At 36.8% G+C, this 20,577-nt stretch overlaps 1 protein-coding gene across 11 annotated transcripts in view; it reads left to right on the top strand.

Annotated features, from left to right (window-relative positions):
- The window catches only part of TENM2 (teneurin transmembrane protein 2), a 625,985-nt gene that overhangs the window by 128,749 nt on the left and 476,659 nt on the right, over positions 1-20,577 (top strand). For all 11 annotated transcript variants that reach the window (XM_027643089.1, XM_027643088.1, XM_027643087.1 and 8 more), the window contains one exon: positions 7,301-7,576. In XM_027643089.1, coding sequence (XP_027498890.1) covers positions 7,351-7,576 — 226 coding nt within the window. In that variant the 5' untranslated portion in view covers positions 7,301-7,350. The remainder of the gene's footprint in view (positions 1-7,300; positions 7,577-20,577) is intronic.

Below are 20,577 nucleotides of genomic sequence, written 5' to 3'. Positions count from 1 at the left end.
AACACTGGAAAATTCTGGCAAATAATTAAATGAACCAACTGTTGATGAAAGCAAAAGAGAGGGAATGGCTGGAGCACAATTTGTACTTCAACCAGCTTCATGTCTTGGCTCCATTGCTACTAAGGTTAAAAATCCCATTATCTTAATTAAAGACAACATTCTACCCCAGGATTAGAATCAAAAAAGTGCATCACCAATGGACAATTAAAAAAAGCAAGTTGTCCCTCCTTGTATGGGCATTTAGATCTATCTCATTTCCCTAAATGTTGATCAGTTTGATCAAGGACTTAATCAAAAATTATTTAGACGATTATTCCCTGTTTCAAAAGTATTCTCCAGTGATAGGAAACTATTATACAGAATCGTTAAAGCATGCTTAACTGCATTGTCTTAATTATACAGTGATAAATTATTCTACCTTTCTTCCTTAACAACATTTTAGCAGTAGATAATATTATTGTTTATTCTTTCTAGGCAGTAGAAGACTAATAGTGTTCTCTAGGCAATTATTTCTGGCAAACTTAGTCTTTTGAAGTGACTGGTTCATATTTGATCTTTAAATCCGTTTTGTGAACTTGTTCAGCTATACTGATTTTAAGTATTTATATTAATAGAGACCTTGGCTTGTTGTATTGTTCTGTGGTGACTTTTTGTTTTGGGTTTTTTGTTTGCTTTTTTTTTTTTTAATCTGACTGCATAGAATGATAGGAGTATGTAGATAGCAATTCTTCTGAGAGCAGGAAACTGAGAACTGGAACTTGAGGTTTCCAGTGTGCAGCAGACTTTCTGTGTGACCTTAGGACTCTTACCCTTATGGTGTTTGACCTTTTGGGTAGGATAAGGATAGTACAGATTTAGCTCTCATTGCTCATTAGGGGTGGAAATATGTTATCACTGGGTAAAAGCGCCTTTTTTCCCCTTTTTTTTCTTTTTTTTTTGCGTTTTTGGTGTGGGTTTGTTTTTTTTTTTTTTTTTTGATTTTTTTTGGTGGGGGGGAATGTTTTTTGAATGGTGGGAATATCAGTGCCTCATTCCAAAAAGAAGGAAGAACACTCTCCAGCAGGAAAAACTGGAAAACTTCACATGCTTGAAAAACAGCAGAATACACGAAGATTCTTTTCTTGGCCTTCAAATTTTTTTACTGTTTTGCCTCTGTGTACCTAGGTAGAAAAGATGTCATTTCAGCCTCATTTGTATAACTAGTAATGCTCTGCTTAGTGCTGCCTTACAGGGTTTTTAAGCCCTTCTCTGAAAAAGGAGCTTTTCCAAAGCATGGCCACCTTTCTGAGTCATTGTGACACAGTCTGCTCCTAATGGCTGGTGTAGCCTCTGGGATGGGAATCAACATGATAGCTGATGCTCTCTTTTGATGATCAGCCACTGAATTGTGTATGATCCAAATAATGCTTCAGTGAATTTAACATAACTTTTCAAGAAAAATCAAGTAAATTTACGATGTAGGCTGTCGAAGCACTACATTGGTTTTGCATAATGGAGGCTTAAATGCCAGTGATTTTCTTCCTGCTCTGGAACCTTTCCCATGTGTTTGTGAAGTTTGCTGTTTCTCATGCTCTCAAAGGGGGGAAACCCACTCAGTTTGTAGTAGATGAACATGGGGACTTGGCTGGTTCATGTGTCCACTCTGTCTCACACCTGGTGACCTCACAGATGCTTTGCTGATAAGGAAATAGTACTGCTGTGGTTCCAAACCCGTGGTGATCTCCAGCTTGTGAGCTTCATAAACCAGAAGGCACATTTAATAACAGCTATGACTTTGGATCTGAATTTATCTGCCTGCCTTTTCAGCTGATCAAGTGCCCTTAAGAAAGAAACTTTGCATTTGTCCTCAGAACTACCATTGTGAGGCCTCTCAGCACAGAGACAAGCCTGGGCTCACATCCACCAACCCTCATGGCCCAGCACACAGGGAAAAATAAGGGGTTAATCCTTAGAGCCAGTGAATGATGTGAGACTGACTGTTAGAAAACTGTCTTGTAGCTCCTGGGCTTTTCATCAGTTCTTGATGGCATGTTATTTTCTTAATGGGATGTTATTTTCATAATGGATTTAAACAGTTGTGGGATTTGTAAGTTTCTGGAATACAGAAATCTCAGAAGATAGTCTGGAAATAAAAATATGTATATTTAAATAGATAAAAATACATATATGAGAAAAAGATTTGGCACAGTGCTTGATTTTATTGTTGTGTGTACCATTTTGATTGTCCTTAGTCTGCTAATGCTTCTTATAGCTTTTATTTATTAAAGGGAAAAAAAAATTAAAAAGCAGGGGTTCTCTGAAGTAAAGCCCAACACAGAATGCCTATAAGCACTGTATGTCTTCTATTACTTAACTTGAATCATTTATCACAACTGTTCTGAAATAGCTATTTCCCGTGTTATAGTTAACACATCTAATTTTTAACACATATGTAGAGTGGCACCCTAAATGGAAAATTCAGTATTTGGAGAGGAAAAAAAATAAGAATACAAAAAATCAGACTAACAATTTATCAGTGAAAAATGAGGTTGCATTATTACACCCAACAGACTGTCTAAATTTGACTTTTGGTGCATATCAAAACCAGTCTATTTGTCATCAACATTATTTCATCTAACAAAGTGTACATACTGTAGTAGCATTTGTTTTTAAAATTGCATTTTATTTATTGGCTTTTTATAAAAAAAGGCAGAGGGGATGCAGGAATAGAGATGTACTTTTTCACTAATAGTAAAATCATCAAAACCCACAGCATTTAAATAACTGCTTTAATTTTTACCTGAAAATTTGTACTGCACCAAAGCTGAATGAATCTATTTCGTCTTTTCAGAAACAGTCTTTGCATAAAATAATCAACAGCATTTGAATCCCTGAATCACAAGCTTTTTTCAGTTGCTGCTCCTGAAAAGGAGTGCAGGCTTTTAAGAGACTTTTTTTTTTTTTTTTAATGAACAGGTTGGTACATGATGTACTACTTGTTTTAAATAAAAAAAAAAAAAAAGAGAGCGAGAGAAAAAAGGCTGTTTCCAGTACCCTGTGCACTATTGTAATGTTTGTATCTAGCTGTGCCAGGTGATTTTGGGGCACAGCAAAGGGCTTTGTTTTCCCTTGAACTTCCAAGCGATTCCTGCACTCTGCCTGCTGTGAGTGGCAGTTTTAATGGCCATGTGCACTGTAATTGAGTGGGGATCATTAGAAAATGCAGGAAACAAGCACATGACTTAAGTTAGATAAGTGTATGAACCAACTTTTAAAGAGAATGTTGGCATAAGCTTTGCGAAGCCATTATAATTCATTTTGGGCCCTCCCTCCCTCCTTGCCTCCTGTTGATTTGACTGTGCTAACAGAAGAAGATGTGATCAAGATTTTAAAACCCCTAAAGAAAAAAAAAAACTGGTTTTCAGTTTTTTCTCAGCTCCTCTCTCTTTTCTTCCTCCCCACCTCTCTTCTCCCTGTAGGTCATAGTGTTTTCACGCCCTTGGACTGCCCCTCTTATGCTGCCATTACTACTGCTGTAGTTGTGTCCAGGGAAATAGTCTTCATATAAGCACAGTAAATGTAATATTGGGTGAATACTGAGTTGGAAGTGTATTAGACACAGGATCTCAGTACGTCACCAGCAAATACAGCACGTGCCATTTATTGCTTTAGGTTGACTGTTAAGGGAAGGCCCAGATCAGCTGAGATTACACTCCTGTGAAGCTTGACCAACTCTGTAGCAGGTCATTATAAATCAGCAATAAGTATTTTCTGAATAAATACCTCACTCACAGGTGGAACTCTTATTAGTGCTTCTGAGATAATGAAACCAAAGATAGATGAGAAATACAGTTGAAGTCAGTTCTTAGTGGTTGTACTGCTCTGTAGTGTAAGTGGGTCAGAATGAGCAGTATTAGTTAAATCCTTTGAAACAAAAGAAATTATTAAACCAGTTACTATTTAGGTCAATTACTCAAAATAAACCATTCATAGAGAGCCCTTGAGACAAGCAACTCCAAGAGTATCAGGAGTTCTGAACTCCAACTGAATCTCACCGTTATTCTCTCTTAACCAAAGCTATCACACCTTACCTTTCCAGGAATACATTACATAAAGATTTCTCTATCTAACAGGGAAGGTGTTTAGAATTGAGTTGAATCAGTATTTCATCTGTGAAAGATAAGTATGAAAAAAAAAAAGGCGAAACAGATTTTCTAGGAGTGTGTTACAGCTTCACTTCATTGTATTTTAAGCAGTGTATGGTGATATTTGAGAATGGTTGTTGGATGATGCTGTGGGAACTGCTTTTTGCCTGACTGGTTTGAGTTCATAGAAATCCCCAAAGCCCAGGTGAAGAGAAGAATGAGAATATTTTGTTGCATTTAGGTAGATGTATTTAGTCTCAGATGCTTAGGAGTTGTCCTCAAGTAATAAAAAATTCAGAAAAAAATGTGCTGTAATAAATATGAATACGTAATTGAATAAAAATATAATTTTAAAAATTTATTTACAGTATTTTTAAGCATCCCCTAAAATTTAGTAACGTTCAAGAAATTTTTAATGGTCTGGCATTTTAAAAATCAAATTATTCATCAAATTATTATGAAACCTGCTTCTTGTAACAAGATTTTCCCTAAGAAAGGCCAAAGTAAAGCTCTTGGGACATATTTATCATATTTTTACATTTATTTTCTTGTGTTAACCTGTTAGACTTGGTTTGGTAGAAACAGTGCAGACGTTGCATTTCACATTCTGCACATGTGGGTGACTGAGGAATATTTCCTGGCATGATCAGCAGTAGAGTATTGTCTTACAATTTCTGTTTGTTTGGGTATTTGTAGAGTAATTGCAAAAAACTCTACAAAAGAATATTTATTGAGGGAACAGTTTCAAAAACTCTTGTCCACCTGAGAAGATGCTTTAATGAGCTCATATCCTGGAAATACTCAGAAGTTTTATCTTAGTCATAGTAAATCCTTCTTTTAACTCCAGTAACGAAGAATTAAATGTTCTTTCAGAGACAATAGAAATTAGGCCAGAAGGCCTGAAGTTTAGCAGCCACAAAACGAAAAAAGCTGTTTGTTTGCTGAACTCACAGACAATATGGAATTCATATGGAATAACAGGCTTTTGTATTCAATAATAGCACGGAGACATCCAGAGATTCATTGGCAGTTTTTGCTCAATGCTGTAATATATTTATTTGTTTCTGTGTTCATAATTGTAATAAATTGATATCTGAATTTGATGAGGGACTATTGAACTGGGATCAAAGAGCCAGGCATTGTTAATCTAAATGAATGCAAGTGTTTGTGCCAGTGTTAATGTGCTTTACAGTTTAATAAATATTACAGGACCAAATTACAGCTTAATAAATATTACAGAACAATCCAGATATAGAGTAGTCAGTTTAGCCATTAGATGTTCAGAGAGGTGAGAAACAGGAATGTGTATTGACTCTTCCTTTCTCTTTAATCTGAAATTATAAAACTAACCCTGTCAGTTTTAAGTGCTGAATGTCTCTGATTTTGTTTTGGCTTTTCTGAGTGTTATGTTTTATGACATTTTTCCCCTCTGAAATGTTAAAAATAAATGAAAAGGGAAAAAAAAAAGTAAGCATGTTTACACTTCTTATTGCTCCCAGATTGCAGAGTACCTGTGGGTGGCTTAAAGCAGCTGTTTCTCGTGGTTACTTAACTTTCTTCTTTAAAATAGAGAAAGAAAGAAAAAAAAAACCAACAAACCAAACCCAAAAACCACAAGACGTCTAAATGTCAGAATCTAAAGGAAACCAAGAATCCTTTTCTCTAGGTCACCAGCTCCTCTGGCCAAGTACATTTATTCTCTCTGTTCCAGCCAACAAGCAGTGATTTAGCCAATACTTATGCCCCTGTTATGACCTCTTCTGCCGCAGGTGCAAACAACTACCACAATGAAAGGCACGGCTGCCTCCCACAGTTTTATCAGTTTTGGCTGCTGTTTGCTCCTTTGGTGGCAGAAGGAGATGCACTGCTGAAGAGCTTTGAGGGTTTAAGTAAAGCTTCTGTCCTGGGAGGAGCTGGTGGGCAGGACCTGGCCTTGTTCTACTGGGTGGGCTTGTGAGTGGCAACCTGGCCTGGGAGGGGACAGGGGCAAGGTGAAGGTCTTCAACTATACCAGGTAAATTTGCCAAAACCGTTTCTTCACCTCCTTAGCCACATGTGGAAAAGCAAGAGGTTGTGTTCCAGTTGTTACTTGTTAGCAAATCTGAGTATTTTTACGTGGGAAGATTTTATTTCCAGCAAAAAGTTTTGTCATGAGGATTTCTCAGGACTTGCACAGACCTGGGCATAGTATGCCATGAGAGAAAGACATACATACTAATACCAACTCAAAATAATTAGTACCCCAGTGGTTAGGGTGCTTGTGCTTACTGTATTTCTTGCTTTCTACAGTATCTTTCATTTTGAAGTTTATGCATGCTAACTATGAATATATTAAAGTCTATATCGACAGTAAGGGTGTCCTAATTAAGTAGAGTGTAAGAAGACTGTAAGAAACTATCTCTCTTTCTGGTCCAGTGAGCAAGAAGAGATTTAGACAATTTTCAAGAGCTCCAGCTGCTGAGATGGATAAACTGGTCATCTTGAGGGGTTGTGAAGAAGCACATCCAGTCATGTTCTGTGGTGCACAAGAGCAGCCAATTCCCCAAGTGTGCTCAGAGAATCATAACTACGCAGAAATGTCAAGGCTGGAAAGGACCTCTCAGCCCAACCTTTTGCTGAGAGCAGGGCCTTGAATTATGTTAACTAGGAGCAATAAAATTAGTTGCTGCTGCTTGTGAACACGTTAAAGGATAACGTACAGCTTTGTAATGCATTAAGGATGAATAGGAATAATCTCCTCTATGCAACTCTCCAGCATGCTTCAGTCTTAATTGCAAGCCCTCCTGCAGGAAGAAGGGAAATAATTAAGGCTGGTTTGAGTCTGCTTTTCTTTGTACTGTTGCATAACAGGAACAAATATAATTCTGTCAGTTGTGTTGTTAGCAGGGCTCATTCAAAAATCAAAAGATGACAGTGTTTTTGTTTTATCGTTATTTTTTAAACTCTTCAATGGGATGATAATTTAGATAGAATGCAATTCTCTTACAGCATTTCATTTTTTTTTCTCCCCACCCATTCAGGTCAATTATTTCAATTTCTAAGGATGTATCATGTGGATCTTCCCTTTTCTTCTCCGTCTGTGCTGCATTGTCCTTCAAGGATAAGTCAGGGAGAGTAGAATGAACCACGATGTGGCAGCAGCATCACTCACTTCTGTTATCCTTTCATGTTTTTAGGTGACAGTGACTGACCCCAAATAAAAGAGTGGCTTTCCTGACTCAGAATAATGGATATAAAAGACAGAAGACACCGTTCCCTGACGCGAGGCCGGTGTGGGAAGGAGTGTCGCTACACGAGCTCTTCCCTGGACAGTGAGGACTGCAGAGTGCCAACCCAGAAGTCCTACAGCTCAAGTGAGACACTGAAGGCTTATGATCATGACACCAGGATGCACTATGGAAATCGAGTTTCTGACCTGGTTCATAGGGAGTCGGATGAGTTTCCAAGGCAAGGTATGTTTAAAGGCAGAGCTGGTTTCTCTTAGAGTAATCCTGAGTAAAGAGTCTCTGTTCCTTGTTAAAATATATCAGTGTTACAAGGAGTTTGAGTGAAAGAACTGTAGGAGAATTAATTACCATTATTTCAAGTGTTTTGTGTTAAATTAGAAAGTTCTTTCTTTTCTCGGTTTTTCTGGTACTTTTGGAATTTCACTTTCTGGGAATTTGTACATTAGGCAAACCAAGATTTGCTCGTCTAAACACCTGACAGACACAAGTGCTACTGACCCTTAACCAGATGGTGTCTTTGGCATGGATCTTGGGGTCAGCCAATATGCTTACTTTCTATTCTGTTTCCTAGGTTAATTTTGGGATAATAGTGGCATTTTCACCTAAATTTGTCTGTCTTTAACACATTACCTGTACTGAAAAGATAAATAAAACACGGTTATGGTAAAACCCCATAGGACCAACATAAATTCATTATTAGCCAGCTGCCTTGGAATTCCATTCCTGTGCTTAACTGCTGTGTTATTGAACAGTGGGAATGGGAAGGCTGGTTCCTCTGACTTCATTTTGTCACTGCTTACCATCCACCTCATAAAAACTGAAAGGAGGAAACCCATCTAATTACTTCTGGAATTGGCTGCAATATGCTGTTGCAGCATCGAGTCCCTAAAACTAATATTTGAAATTACCTGCCTGTGTGAACTTGTAAGCAAGGGGAAATAATCTCTTCTTTTGTAAAATGGTCCTTACTTTAAACACCTGTTATGTCAATAGATTAATGAATAAGAAATTTAAATGTTTTTTAGTTGAAAAACCTGTGAATGTGCCTTTACACTGTACACACACATAGTTTTACCCTCAGGTATTTGCTTCTCTCAATAAATTGTAGATCTCTGTGTTGAAACTATTAGTGAACATGGCTTCATAGGAACGGTGTTTAATCATCTGGTTAACTCAACCAAATGGCTTGATTAAATTGGTACTCAGTCAACAATTAGAAATGGCTTTTAAATTTAAAGGACTTGGTTTACTTTCAGTTGAAGAATCAGATATAGTTTGTATCAGGTAAGGTGTAGGCAAATTTGAGGCATAAATGTATAGCTTTTGTGCTCCCTCTCAATGGAAGGTAAACTATCTAGTACGTATTTAATTGTAGAAACTCTCCTGATTTATGCGTGTGCCTGTTAATGGCGTGTGATAGTTCTCTGCTACGGATTTCTAATGTTGTGACTCAGGGAATTTTAGGTTATCACACTTTTTTGTGGAAATCTTTCAATGAAAGGTCATTTCTTGTACTTGATATCATGTTGTTGAAAGAATTCTACCAGCAGTCAGTGTCTGTCCTCACCTTTAGATCAAACTATCTAATAATTAGTATCGATAATTAAACCCTTGTCTAATCCCTTGTTTCTCTCACATTTGTGTACAGGCGTTTGGGAGTGTTTGCACTGTGCTTGGTCTATCAAACACCCAGTTCTATTTTCAGAGGTATTCTCTGTTCCTGTAGGGTCTTTCTTTGCTCATAGGTGTTTACCTAAGATAACACATCAAACTGCAACTGGAACGTTTGAGCCACTGGAGCCACTTTCAAAGTGGTTTGTTCTGCCTTAGTGTACAGGAGTCATCTAAATATTACCTTTCCCTATCTGGATGATTGATGCTTCAGCTCAAGTGCCTCATTTTAGTTTCCAGGTCATTATTCAGCATTTCATGCTGGCCTTTTTCTCTTGATTATTGATTTGACAACTGTTCATCCTCCTCCTGCTCTTAATGTGTTCTTATCTGCCCTATTTATGAAGGGGAGTGCAAATTGTTGGTAACTGAATTGAAAGACTCGGGGTTTTTTTCATTACTATTTTTCCCCTGCTAGTCTGTGTTGTTGTGTCTAAATGAATAATCTTAGCCAAAGTAAGGTTTTTGGTTAGATAATATGAGCAGTAACTGCTTATTTTCCTGCTTTTGTTAAGTTTGAAAAGCAAATTTCTTTAGAGAAAGAAAGGTCAGTATGATGATTCTTTTTGATTGAACAGTTCTTCTATTGAGATGAAATTTGAGATATTGTGGCAAGTAGATCCAGATTAAGACTTGGTAGATGTTCTCACTTTCCACATTAACATTATATGGATAAAAATGTGGTTCATATAGTAGGAAATACTGTTCATTGCATCTTATGCTTGCAGTTTCCAGCTGCAGACATCCAGGAATTTATACATGTAAATTTATTCGAAATTGAGTAGGTGTTTTGATGGGATTAAATTCTGTAGGAAATAAACATGCTTAAAACAAATAGTCTTTAGAGATTTTGTTGTTGTTGTTTTTCTATTATAAAAAAGCTTGACGTATTTTTGGTTTTTAAGCAATCGCAGATATATTCCTCAATATTTTGTCTCTTCTTTTAGTAAAGCTAAATGTGTTTGACTTATTGCAGAGTATTTGGTTTCACCATGGCACTGAAACTGCTCACAGCAGCTGTTTTTAGCTGCTGCCTGATCATACATTACTGGGTTTTGAAAATCTGTGTAAGTGTAAAGCCAAGCTGCACTCCTACCATCTTTGATTATGATGGTTCCTCGGTGAAGTGCTAATAACAAAAACTGTGTTCAGAGCTCAGAGGTCTGAAACAGTTCTTGAGGTTGCTGCACTATTTTATAGTCCTTCTGTTCTGACTTGTTTGTCTCGTGCTTCATGACGGAGCTGATGTCTGAAGTATCAATACCTGCCTAAGCTGGTGTGAATAAAGCATTTAACAGGAAAACTGAATGTTGGTGGAAGTTTAGCTCTGAGAATAAAACCTTTGTCGTTGTTTGCATGTTTTGAAATAAGCTTTGTGGGCTAATTTTTGACAAATGTGCCAAAACCAACCCAAGTTTCTCTTTGCTGTGGGTGCTGCTTTGGTGCAGCATTTGAAAGTTTTGGCATAAAGTCATGAAGGATGACATGACTGATATTACCTGAAACATCTTAATCTGGCATTACTTCTGGTGTGCTTTTCCTAAGATGTTTACATGTAACCTAAGGAATAAAATTCCCCTTTTAAACTCTGTTTTTTAACATCTCAGTAATAATATTTGTACAGAGTAATTCAGAATAGGTTTCGTATTTTTGTGCCAGCTTATTCTCTGAAGGTCTTCAAAACAGATGTTCAGTGTCTTGGCTAAAATGACAGGTCCAGTGCATGTTTGAGCTACTCATTTGTCTTAGATTTTCCCTAATTCAGATAGAAATGTGTTATAACTCAGTATTTGCCCTGGGTATTCATTAGTCAATCGATCTGTAAAGTCCTTCAGTGGATCTGAGAGAGCATTCAAACATTACAGGATTTATTTAAAGCCTAGGAGTCCTTTTTGAATGCTGTATTTTAAGATGAATAGAAACTTCTATACTTCCTGCTAGGATATATCAAAAGCTTAAGAATAGTTCTGACATCTCTGAATATCTGGAATATTTTGCAATCTTCTGGTAATACGTGAATTTCTCTATATGCCGTGTATTTTTCCACCAAAGTGAACCAATTATCAAACTTCTTTTTTTTCTTTTTAAAGAAAATACTTACTTTGACTTCATTTGCTGACCCAGCACGAGGAAGGTACATATTCTTTAAGGCAAAAAAAATGAAGATTTTGAAAAACCTTTCTTTAAAGAGGTTTCTTTGAAAGGCAGCTTTTCTCAGTGTATATAAGTGATTTGTGCTTGAAAGACTGAGTTGTTAAGAGTTTTAAACTGAATTTCAAAGAGGTGATTGCAAACCTTACTATTCCAGAGTTCCTCACTTGACATTTGTAGCTCATGGATTTTGTGTTTCTGCCTGAGCCAAACTCTGAGCTTCAGCTGATGCAAAATTTATTAGGCAGTTGTTATACAGAATCCAGGGCTTTCTCCTTCTCAAGTCAGATCTAGTTTAGCAATAAATCTCTGCTGTGAAATGTTAGAACAACCAGTGTATATGATTGAAATTACTCAAATTAGGGCTAAAACCCACAAATCAGATTAAACAGGACCCAACAGTCTTCTGAAATATTTAGAATTTTTTTTTAACTGATGTTGAAGTGCTTTGTGTATGTTAAAGCACCTCTCTGTGTGGTGAGATCACTTCAGTAAAGAACAGCTGCTGATATCAGCTCAAATTCTATTTTTTGTTCTTTTATACTTAAAAATTATGTGCTTTTTGTATCCTGTTTAATACTATAGATATGTTAACAGGAGTTTAAAAAAATATAGTGACAATGATTATAATAAATCCCTTATAATGCCCCTTAAGATTGTCTGGAATATTTATTAACATCAAATAGAAAATTAAGTTATCACAGTAGAATTCTCAGAGAGGGGCACTTGGGAAGTGTAATATACTCAATTTCTTTCCCATGAAGTTGTGTTACCATGCCATACTAATCACCTCTTGGCTATTTCATGCTGCATATTTTGTCCTTATATGTTGAATAGGTTTCTTGGAAAAAAGAAATAAAATCAATTAATACAAAAAAACAAACCAAAGCAACCCAGACTAGCTTGATGAATCTAAATTTTATTTGTTACAACCTACTTCGGGGCAGCTCTGATCGCTGAGAAAAATTCATGTTGTTTTGTCATCTGATTTTTCCTCACATCATAAATCTGTCACCAAAGAATTTACTGGGACACACTCAAAGCACCACACTGCAGAAGGAATTTTTCAGGAGGGTGATTAAACCTGTTCAGACTCACAGTTGCTGTGGTCAGATATTGGGTGTCAGCAGTGACTCGTGTGCTGCTGGAGAGGGGACAGTCACTGTTACAGGTTCTTGTGCTGACTGGACTTTCCCTCACTCCTCATATTCCCAGTAACACCAAGATGAGCTTTTGATCATCTTGTCATCAAACACGAGTTGTACTCAGCTCTTGGGCTCAAATTAATGTATCCCTTCCAAATCCAAGTTTTGGCAATTTTAGTTTTAGTACTTCTTTCCAGAACCTGTGACCTTTCGAAAATTAAATGTTTGATACATAGATTTGGATTAAGGACATTCAATAACACTTTTTCTTGTATTCTGGTTTCCTTTGTCATGTGAGGGTTCTTGAGTGGCATTCTGCAATCTGTTGCTTTTTGTTATATCTGTACAGTTACATAATCAAACAAAATTTGAGGTAGAGGCAGGTGGCAGAAGCTTAAGGAGGAAGCCCTTAACATGGAATTCAGATGTGTGGGAAAAAGGCCTTAAGGCAACTTTCCTGTTAGAACCAGTGCACATATGTAACTTGCACTTCTCTTGAATCAAGACTTAAATTTGATTTTAATGGTTCCCTAAGAGATACGTGATCCCAGTGTAAAATATTTATTAGGATGAGACAACTGCCTTCAATATCTCTTGTCTAGAAAGCTTAGCCTTAATGAGAAATAAAAAAAAAATAAAATTGTGTTCCTTATTTAATAAGGGAAAGATGCTGAATGGAAACTCCCTTCCCTACCTTCTCCCCCCCCAAGTCATAAAAGATGATTATGGTTATTATTGTTAAGTGATTTAAAAACATGAAAGCACTTTTCATCTGTGCTTTCATCTGTGTTGAAGTTGTTAATAATGGAGGTGTGTGGCAGCATTACTAGACTAACAAATAAATAAAGGTACTAACCTTTATAGCAGCCTTTCTCAAATATGCTTTTAGGAAAAGGTAAGAAAGTCTAATGCAAACCTAACATGCCTCCTCCATTTAAACTTTGGCATCAAAGTGGGCTTTAGAACTGTAATACTAAGATGATCTGATAAATAGTATATTTATGATAAATGTATATTAGATCTGAGTCCCAATAAAAACCAGACGGAAATCTCTTCAGAAGTGGCTTTTCAGTGGAACATCATGGGATTGACTTTGAGTCCTTGGGGTGCTTCCATCTAAATCTGCATACGTTGTTTTCTCTTGGCATTTTGTGGATTTTGTTGGTGTTTTGATTTGTAGTGGTTTTGGTTGGTTTTTTTTAAACTTTTGAGCAGCAAACTCCCTCGTTTGCAAATGATAGTTTAAATCAGTTGTAGTCATCTCTTACATTCCACTTCTCTTTTGTTCCCCTTCCATTCTCTCTCCTTGCAGTTTCCCCATTTTCCATCTTCATACATTGTGCTTTAATGTGCTGGGAGTGGTTGGTTGCTCAGACCTGCTGGGACTGACCATGGACAAGTCAGACTGACACGGACTTGTTGAATGAAGGTTGTAGCTCTCATCTCTTACCTTCTGGACTAGTTGAGAAGCTGTGATGCTGACAGAAGACTCCAGTAATAATTAATAACACCAGTGCTGAAAAACACAACACTACTTTAATATTAATATGTATTTGTAGAATAAACAAGAGCTAGACATAAGATGCGAGTTCTGTGTACACACAGTTTCTCTCAGGGAATAACTTTTTATTCTTGGCAGTTTCTCTCTTTTGATCACTATTAAAAATCAGCATTTGTTTACAGTTTAAATTAGAGACTCAGAATGCAACGATTTCTGGTGCAAATATACAGGTATGTACAGACTTACGCTCCTTTTTTTTCCTCTAAACATGTATTTAGCTTTCAAAAAGAGCTGTTTTTTCTCTGCTGCTGTACTGGACTCCTCATTAGTTAATGATTAAGTTAAACTGGGTTCTATTTTTTTAAACTATTTACAAAGTTGCATGCACATATAAAAGATAACTTCTAAAAAGTAGATGTTATCAACTCATGTAGTTAGCACATGCTGGGAATGAAAGAAAATGCTAAAAATCCTTAGGCCTATTCTAGAATAGGCTTAGTAACCATTTTCATGCAAATACATTTTCAAAAGATCTTCAAAATTAATAGGAATTATGCTTTCTATACTTCATAGCTTCAAATTGGTATCAAGGAAAAAGATCCTGTGCTTCAAATAGAGTCGTATTTGCTTGCTTATAATGCTGGGGCCTGACTGAGTGTTGAAGAAAACCTATTCTTCATGTCCTTTTTTTCCCCCCCCTCATCCCTTTAGTCTGCTTTGTAATAGAATTCTAAGACCTTGGATACTGAAAATAATAATTTTTGATCCTATAAACCCTTCTCCATTTTCTCATACACACATGTGCACCCACTCTTCTAAGAAGTTTGTAATATTTAGGCACATCTGTAGATGCTCTTTCTCCTGTTAAAATCCATCATAAAGGGAAATAATGTACTTCAGGGAGATGAAATAATGATTTTAATTTTAAAAAAAGGATTCTAAATTGAAATATTTATTGATTAATTCTACTAACAAAAATGACTAGCTTGTGTAAATATTCCTCCTTCTCTGTGTTCTTGTCTTCAAAAGGATTTACAGTTTAAAAGTTTTTTTTCTTTTAGGGTCTGTGTTTCAGCAAGAAGTGTTTGGAAGGAAGGCTGGTTACTTGTGAGTGTTCTCAAACTGACAGAGATGCTTAGATGCTTTTCTAATACACCTATTAACATTGAAATCTCAGATTTAAAAAACCTTTTATGCCTGATCTGTGTTTGAACTGGGCATCTCTCTCCCTGCATCTTTGGCATGTTCCAGAAAATGAGTCTTTAGAAGTCATGTGGTCCTGAATTTGCATTAATGAATATTGTTTCATTTCTGTGAACTGGGGAACCCCTCTAAAGCTTGTTTTTTCTGCTAAAAGAAAATTAGGCCATTTGCTTCCTCTCCTCCTTTCTCATAACACAGGAAGAAAGAACTAGTTAAATAAAACCAAGTTCTGTAAATATTTAACTGACAAAAACCTTTATTTTGGATTATACACTGTTCAACTCTCCAATACCGCATGTTTTTAAGCTTGGCATCTTCAGAAAAAATTAGGAAAGAATTAGATCTCTGTGTATTTGTGGAGTGTGTGGAAGATGGGTTAAGCAGCAGAGTGTGCATTGCTCCAATTCACAAGTCAGTTTTCAGCACAAATGCTTTGGGAACAGGTTTTAGGTGTGTTTTTGTTTACTCTGTAATTGTCTTTTGTACTTTATTTTCCCCCCTCATTTTCTTTTGAAATATCTTACTCCTGGGAACTAAATTCTAGACTTGGAGGACAACTGGTTGGTCTGTGATGATGATCACTATGTTTATATTTGTTTTCTCATCCCTGTTCTCCTAATACCTCCTATGGATTATGTGATTTTTAGAAGTTTTTCAAACGCTGTGACTGGACCCAAGTACACACAGTTTACATAAGAAAAACATAAGTAAATTTTCATACAAACAAAACCACCACCAAACGTAATTTTCTTTCTTAGAGAACCATGAAGGTATTGGAGTTGAGTCAAAGTACTGATGACCATTTCACTTAAACCTGTAAATGGAAATCAAAATCAGTAGAACAGAAAGTGAGAAGGGAGAATAATTGGATAAGCAGGGCCCAACATTTTTTATTTGTTGTTTTTGGTTTATATTATTTGTCTCTGGATACAGAGTTCCAGGTGAGAAGACCTACCATTACGTTCCTTGGCCTGCTATCAGGTTGCTCATCAACCTTCATCACGTTATTTCTACATTGATCCCAGTAATCTGTCCTTGAATGAAGCACATTCTGGAGTTCTGGAAGCATCAATAGACAGCAAATCCATCCTTTCAGCTGGCGGGCAGCATCTGTGGGAAGTCAGACTCCATGTTAAAAGCAGATGCCAGCTTCTCTTTGGGTTTTGGAAACTGGCTCCAGTTTCCAGCCATCAGCTCTGGTGATGCCCTGTGTTGTTGGAACACCCATCATAGCCAGTGTTTTTCTGTACAGATTTAATGAGATGCTGCAGTTAAGTGAGTTATCTGTTCTGTGAACTCTAAATAGAGCTCTTCAAACATCTGTCTCTATAGTGTCATCCTCTGTCACAAATTCCCAATTTTTTAGTGGTTTCGAAACCCTTTCCTGTCTTTTAGTTTGTCTCTAACAGTGGCAAAATGTGCCATAGCAATACCATATATGCCCCAGTGACATGGATACAGATGTGTTGAAAAGACAGTGACTTGTGTAAAGGTAGCCCTTTACACTATTGATACTACTTTTGTATTTGTAAATCCAACTTCAAATTAGTTTTCTCTGGCAGCAGTCAGTTCCTGTTGAGTTGCTGATCCTTTAAGGTTCCAAAATTGTCTAGACAGTTGACTAGACAAAATAGCATGCAGATATTTTTATATATTGCCTTTTTTTTTTTTTTTAATATGAGAGCTTAGCTGGAAGTGACTTACAGTGAATACAGAAGTACATGTCTGTGAATGTAGACCATATTGGAAACAGAGATTTACTGTCCCGAAGTGTAATGCTTACTCAGCCATCTGATGAGATTTGAGCACTAAACAGTTTGAGAGGGATGCATAAAGCTGTTTTATTACAAGATGCTGTTATGAATTGTAGCAGCTTTCCTTATGGTATACTGCTGTTGCCAAACAAGTTGCATGAATGTAAGCAGTTTTATTTGTAATTACTTGCTTGCATTTCCTTTGAATAGTTGGGTTATAGCTGTTTGTGATTCCTGCTCCTCTGCTGGTGGCAATCCCTACATCCTGTTTAAGTCAGAATGAAAAGATATCTTTTTAAAACTGTTTGGAGAAAAGCCTCTCTGAGAAATGCTGCTGCTTACATGTGATACGGAGTAGGGCTCAGATGTTTGTGTGTGTGATAGAACCTTGTTAAAATGGATGCAGAAAGCTTGTAGAGGAAAGCTCAAAAAAAACCCAGTTGTCTGTTTCTTCATAATGCAGTGAAAAGTAAAGTAAGAGATTTCATTTTAGCTGAATTTGAGCAAGGACAGAAGATGGGAGAGAGGAATGACCCATCTAAAGAAATGTTATGGAAAGTACAGTTTATGACCTACAATATTTTCTAAACTTTAATCAAAGCCTGAGTGTTACAAACTGAATTTGACCCTTGAAACTGCTCCTGACACAGCACTGAAAGCAGTGCCTGTTGTCTTGCTTCTGTGTAACTACCATTGCTTTTGATGATGCTGGTGAACTGTTTTCCTTATGCCAACCAGTTGTGTTCCTTAGGACAATCATTACTTTTACAGAGTAAGGTATTTGCTGGAAGTAGACTGCAAGAGCAGAACAGTTTGATCATCAGTACTGAGATACCTCTTCAGTGTGGTTTACCCAGTGTAGTTTTGCAAGTGAAGCCTTAGTCTCCTGTTGATTGCCATGCAAGATGCGTCCTCAGCTTAAAAAAATGTTGTTTGGAAGATCTTACCAATAATCTATCCTGTTTTATTCCTTGCATTGCTTCCTCTATCCCAGGTTATGAGCCCGGGTGTGCCTTGCCACTCCTAATATTGTAGACATCTTTTAGCTGCACACACACATCACACATATTCCTTCTTTCCTTATAAGTACATTTATCCACTCTTAAGTTCTGAATCTTGGTAGTTGCTGTCACTGCGTTTCTTCTCTTGTCATGGCTTTCCAATGCATTCATGTGTGCCCTAAATGTCATGGAAAGTTTCTTGCATGGTGGGATTACATGGAGAGCTACAGCTGAGGCACTGGGGTTTGGCAGTTCCACCAGCACTTGTAGAATTTAAAGAAATGTCCAACACTAAGAAAACTTGAGCAGATACTTAACATCAGTTGTATTGTTTTTCCATTATTCCATGTGAAGAACATAGAATAGTATTTGGTCAGTTTTTACCTAGAAGTCAGCAAGTTGTGTGCTGGCTGGAAACACGTTGAAATCTCGATCATATGAAATGGTAAGTGCTCTGTTGCAGGGTGGTGCAGTTCAGTATTGAAGTAAAAATTATCAGTATCTTAGGTTTTTCTGCTTAGGCCAGAGGGAATGTTAAGTTGGATAAAAAAAAAAGGCCATCATGTAGAACAAATTGCATAAATTTCATTCCTTCAAGCAAATGACCAATTCTCTGGTAGCTGGTCTAGCACACTATACTCACTTTTTAAAATTACTTCCAGTAGAGTACTGTGTTTTAAAGATGGCATTTAGAGATGACATATTAAATTGCATAAATATAATAGTAATATTTCATATTACGTAGTTACAGGACCAAAAAAAACTTTTTATGGATGGTAGTCAATTTGATTTCATAGCAATATCCAATTTTCTTTTGAAGTTTTTCTATCCCTGAGATAGGCATTGAATGATATGAAAGCAAAGCTAAAATGGTACTTAATCTCTGTGGGGCAGACTATTACCTTTGACTAAAATGATTCACAACATGCTAAAAGTTTATTACACAAAATGAACATCATTCTTGCTTAAGTAATCTTACCAAAGAGTTGGAGAGGAGGAGAGAGTAGGAGTAGTCACATAGTTTCTTGTTTTAGGGGTTTGGGGTTTATTTTCTAATGAGTCTGCTAAATTTGGTGCAATTATATTTTGGCACTAATTTTTAAATCATTCAGCAAATAACATTTTGTGTGTGTCTAGGCAGCTGAGTGTGTGAGCTCCTATTAAGTTCATTCCTAAATTCTTACAAACGCGGAAATAAAACTCATAAGGCATTATTACCAGTATCTGCTTCAAGCACTGAATTTATAAAGTAGATTGTTAATAATATGAGGAATGATATATCACAGCTGTAATGCTGTGTCTTCCAAACTTAATGAACAGTTACAGTTTTCATAATGAAAAATTAAAATAAGGTTAAAGTGGTTTATAAGACTGCCTAGCAGCAGTCTAATAAGAAGAAAGAGCATTAAATTTGAGGGACTTGGAAATATATATATTACCAAGTATTGACAGAGGACTAAAATCCTGCACTTGTATTTAGGATTGTTCGAATGTGGACAATTCAACCAGAACACAGCACAGAAAAATGAAATGCTATTTGCTCTCTGAAATCACTGTGTACACAACAGATTGTGGTTTTAGATGTCTTCAGTACTTCAGTTACATGAGTCTCCCTTGTTGACTCAGTGCAACAATCTCTCATCTGTGTTTGCCCGTTTCTTTACCATTTCTGAAGTAAAATGAACCTTTGTGCTTGTTTTTCCTATTAGCAAAGTGTAATGAAGCTTTTGTTACTGTGCCGTGGCTATTTTGGGGTAATTGCCACAAAGCAGCACAGATGAGGTGCTGGCTTAATATATTAAGGTCTTTTTTGCAAAAGGCTACTGCCCACAGCTGTTTGCCTTGGAGAGATGGTACCAAGGTGAGGCTTAGCTGGATTTTTAGAGCTCACCCTCAAAGAAAACATTAAAATTTGTGTGATGCTCAACTTCAGGACATGGGAAGGTGCTGTGACATGTGTTCCTTGTTCCTGTGTTTCCATGAGTGTCAGTGCAGGGTGGGATGTGCTGCACTGAAGGGAAACTGCCTTTTTCCACAGGAGGGAGGTTGGGGAGGTTGACAACACAGCAACTGAGATGAGCATTGTCATACTGCACTTCCCTGAACTTGTTTTCTCATTTTGTGTGATCCAGAATGACTGTAATTGAGAGTATATTTGGAATAAGCTGCCTTTGTGGTTATCAAATATGTCAGCTTTGCTTTTTATGTTTATGTGTCGGTTTTGTAACTCTTATAAGCTGTTATTGCGTGACAGACTCCTTTGTCTTAATTTTAGTCTCTTAAATTCATCATCTTCCTTCATTTTTTTGACAGCATAACAATGTTATACCTTGATCCCAGTATATCTGTCCCACAGAGGGACATAAAAAATTTGCTGTGTGGCATTTTCTGTGGCCATCACTACACTAGACAGGACAGTTCTTGTTAACGAAATTCCTCTGAAGTATTGTTTTAGAGTGAATTTTCTGTTGATCTCACTCTTTCCTCACTGTTTGTGCAGCTTGCAAAAACATAATGGAATGGGATTTATCCAGTTTTTCTCCAGTATGCCTTTTACTCCAGAGGATCTTAGCGTCCAGTTTAAGAAAATTATACCAGGAAATATTTCAGATGTGTGGCAACTTAAACCTCTTGCCATATAGATGTTATATTTATAAAACAGAAACTTTGGCATTCTGAAAGGTGACGATGATCTGTAGAATAAGATGGGATATCTGTGCATAGGAAGAACTTGAAATAAACAGAATGACTTGATAGAATTAAGAAACGTGAAATTGAAATCATTTCTAGAATTGTCATA

This window comes from Corapipo altera, unplaced genomic scaffold (assembly GCF_003945725.1).
Source record: "Corapipo altera isolate COAL_440 unplaced genomic scaffold, ASM394572v1 75, whole genome shotgun sequence".
Lineage (NCBI taxonomy): Eukaryota > Metazoa > Chordata > Aves > Passeriformes > Pipridae > Corapipo > Corapipo altera.
Note: the sequence above shows the minus strand (reverse complement) of the source record. Positions and strands in the feature narration are given on the sequence as shown.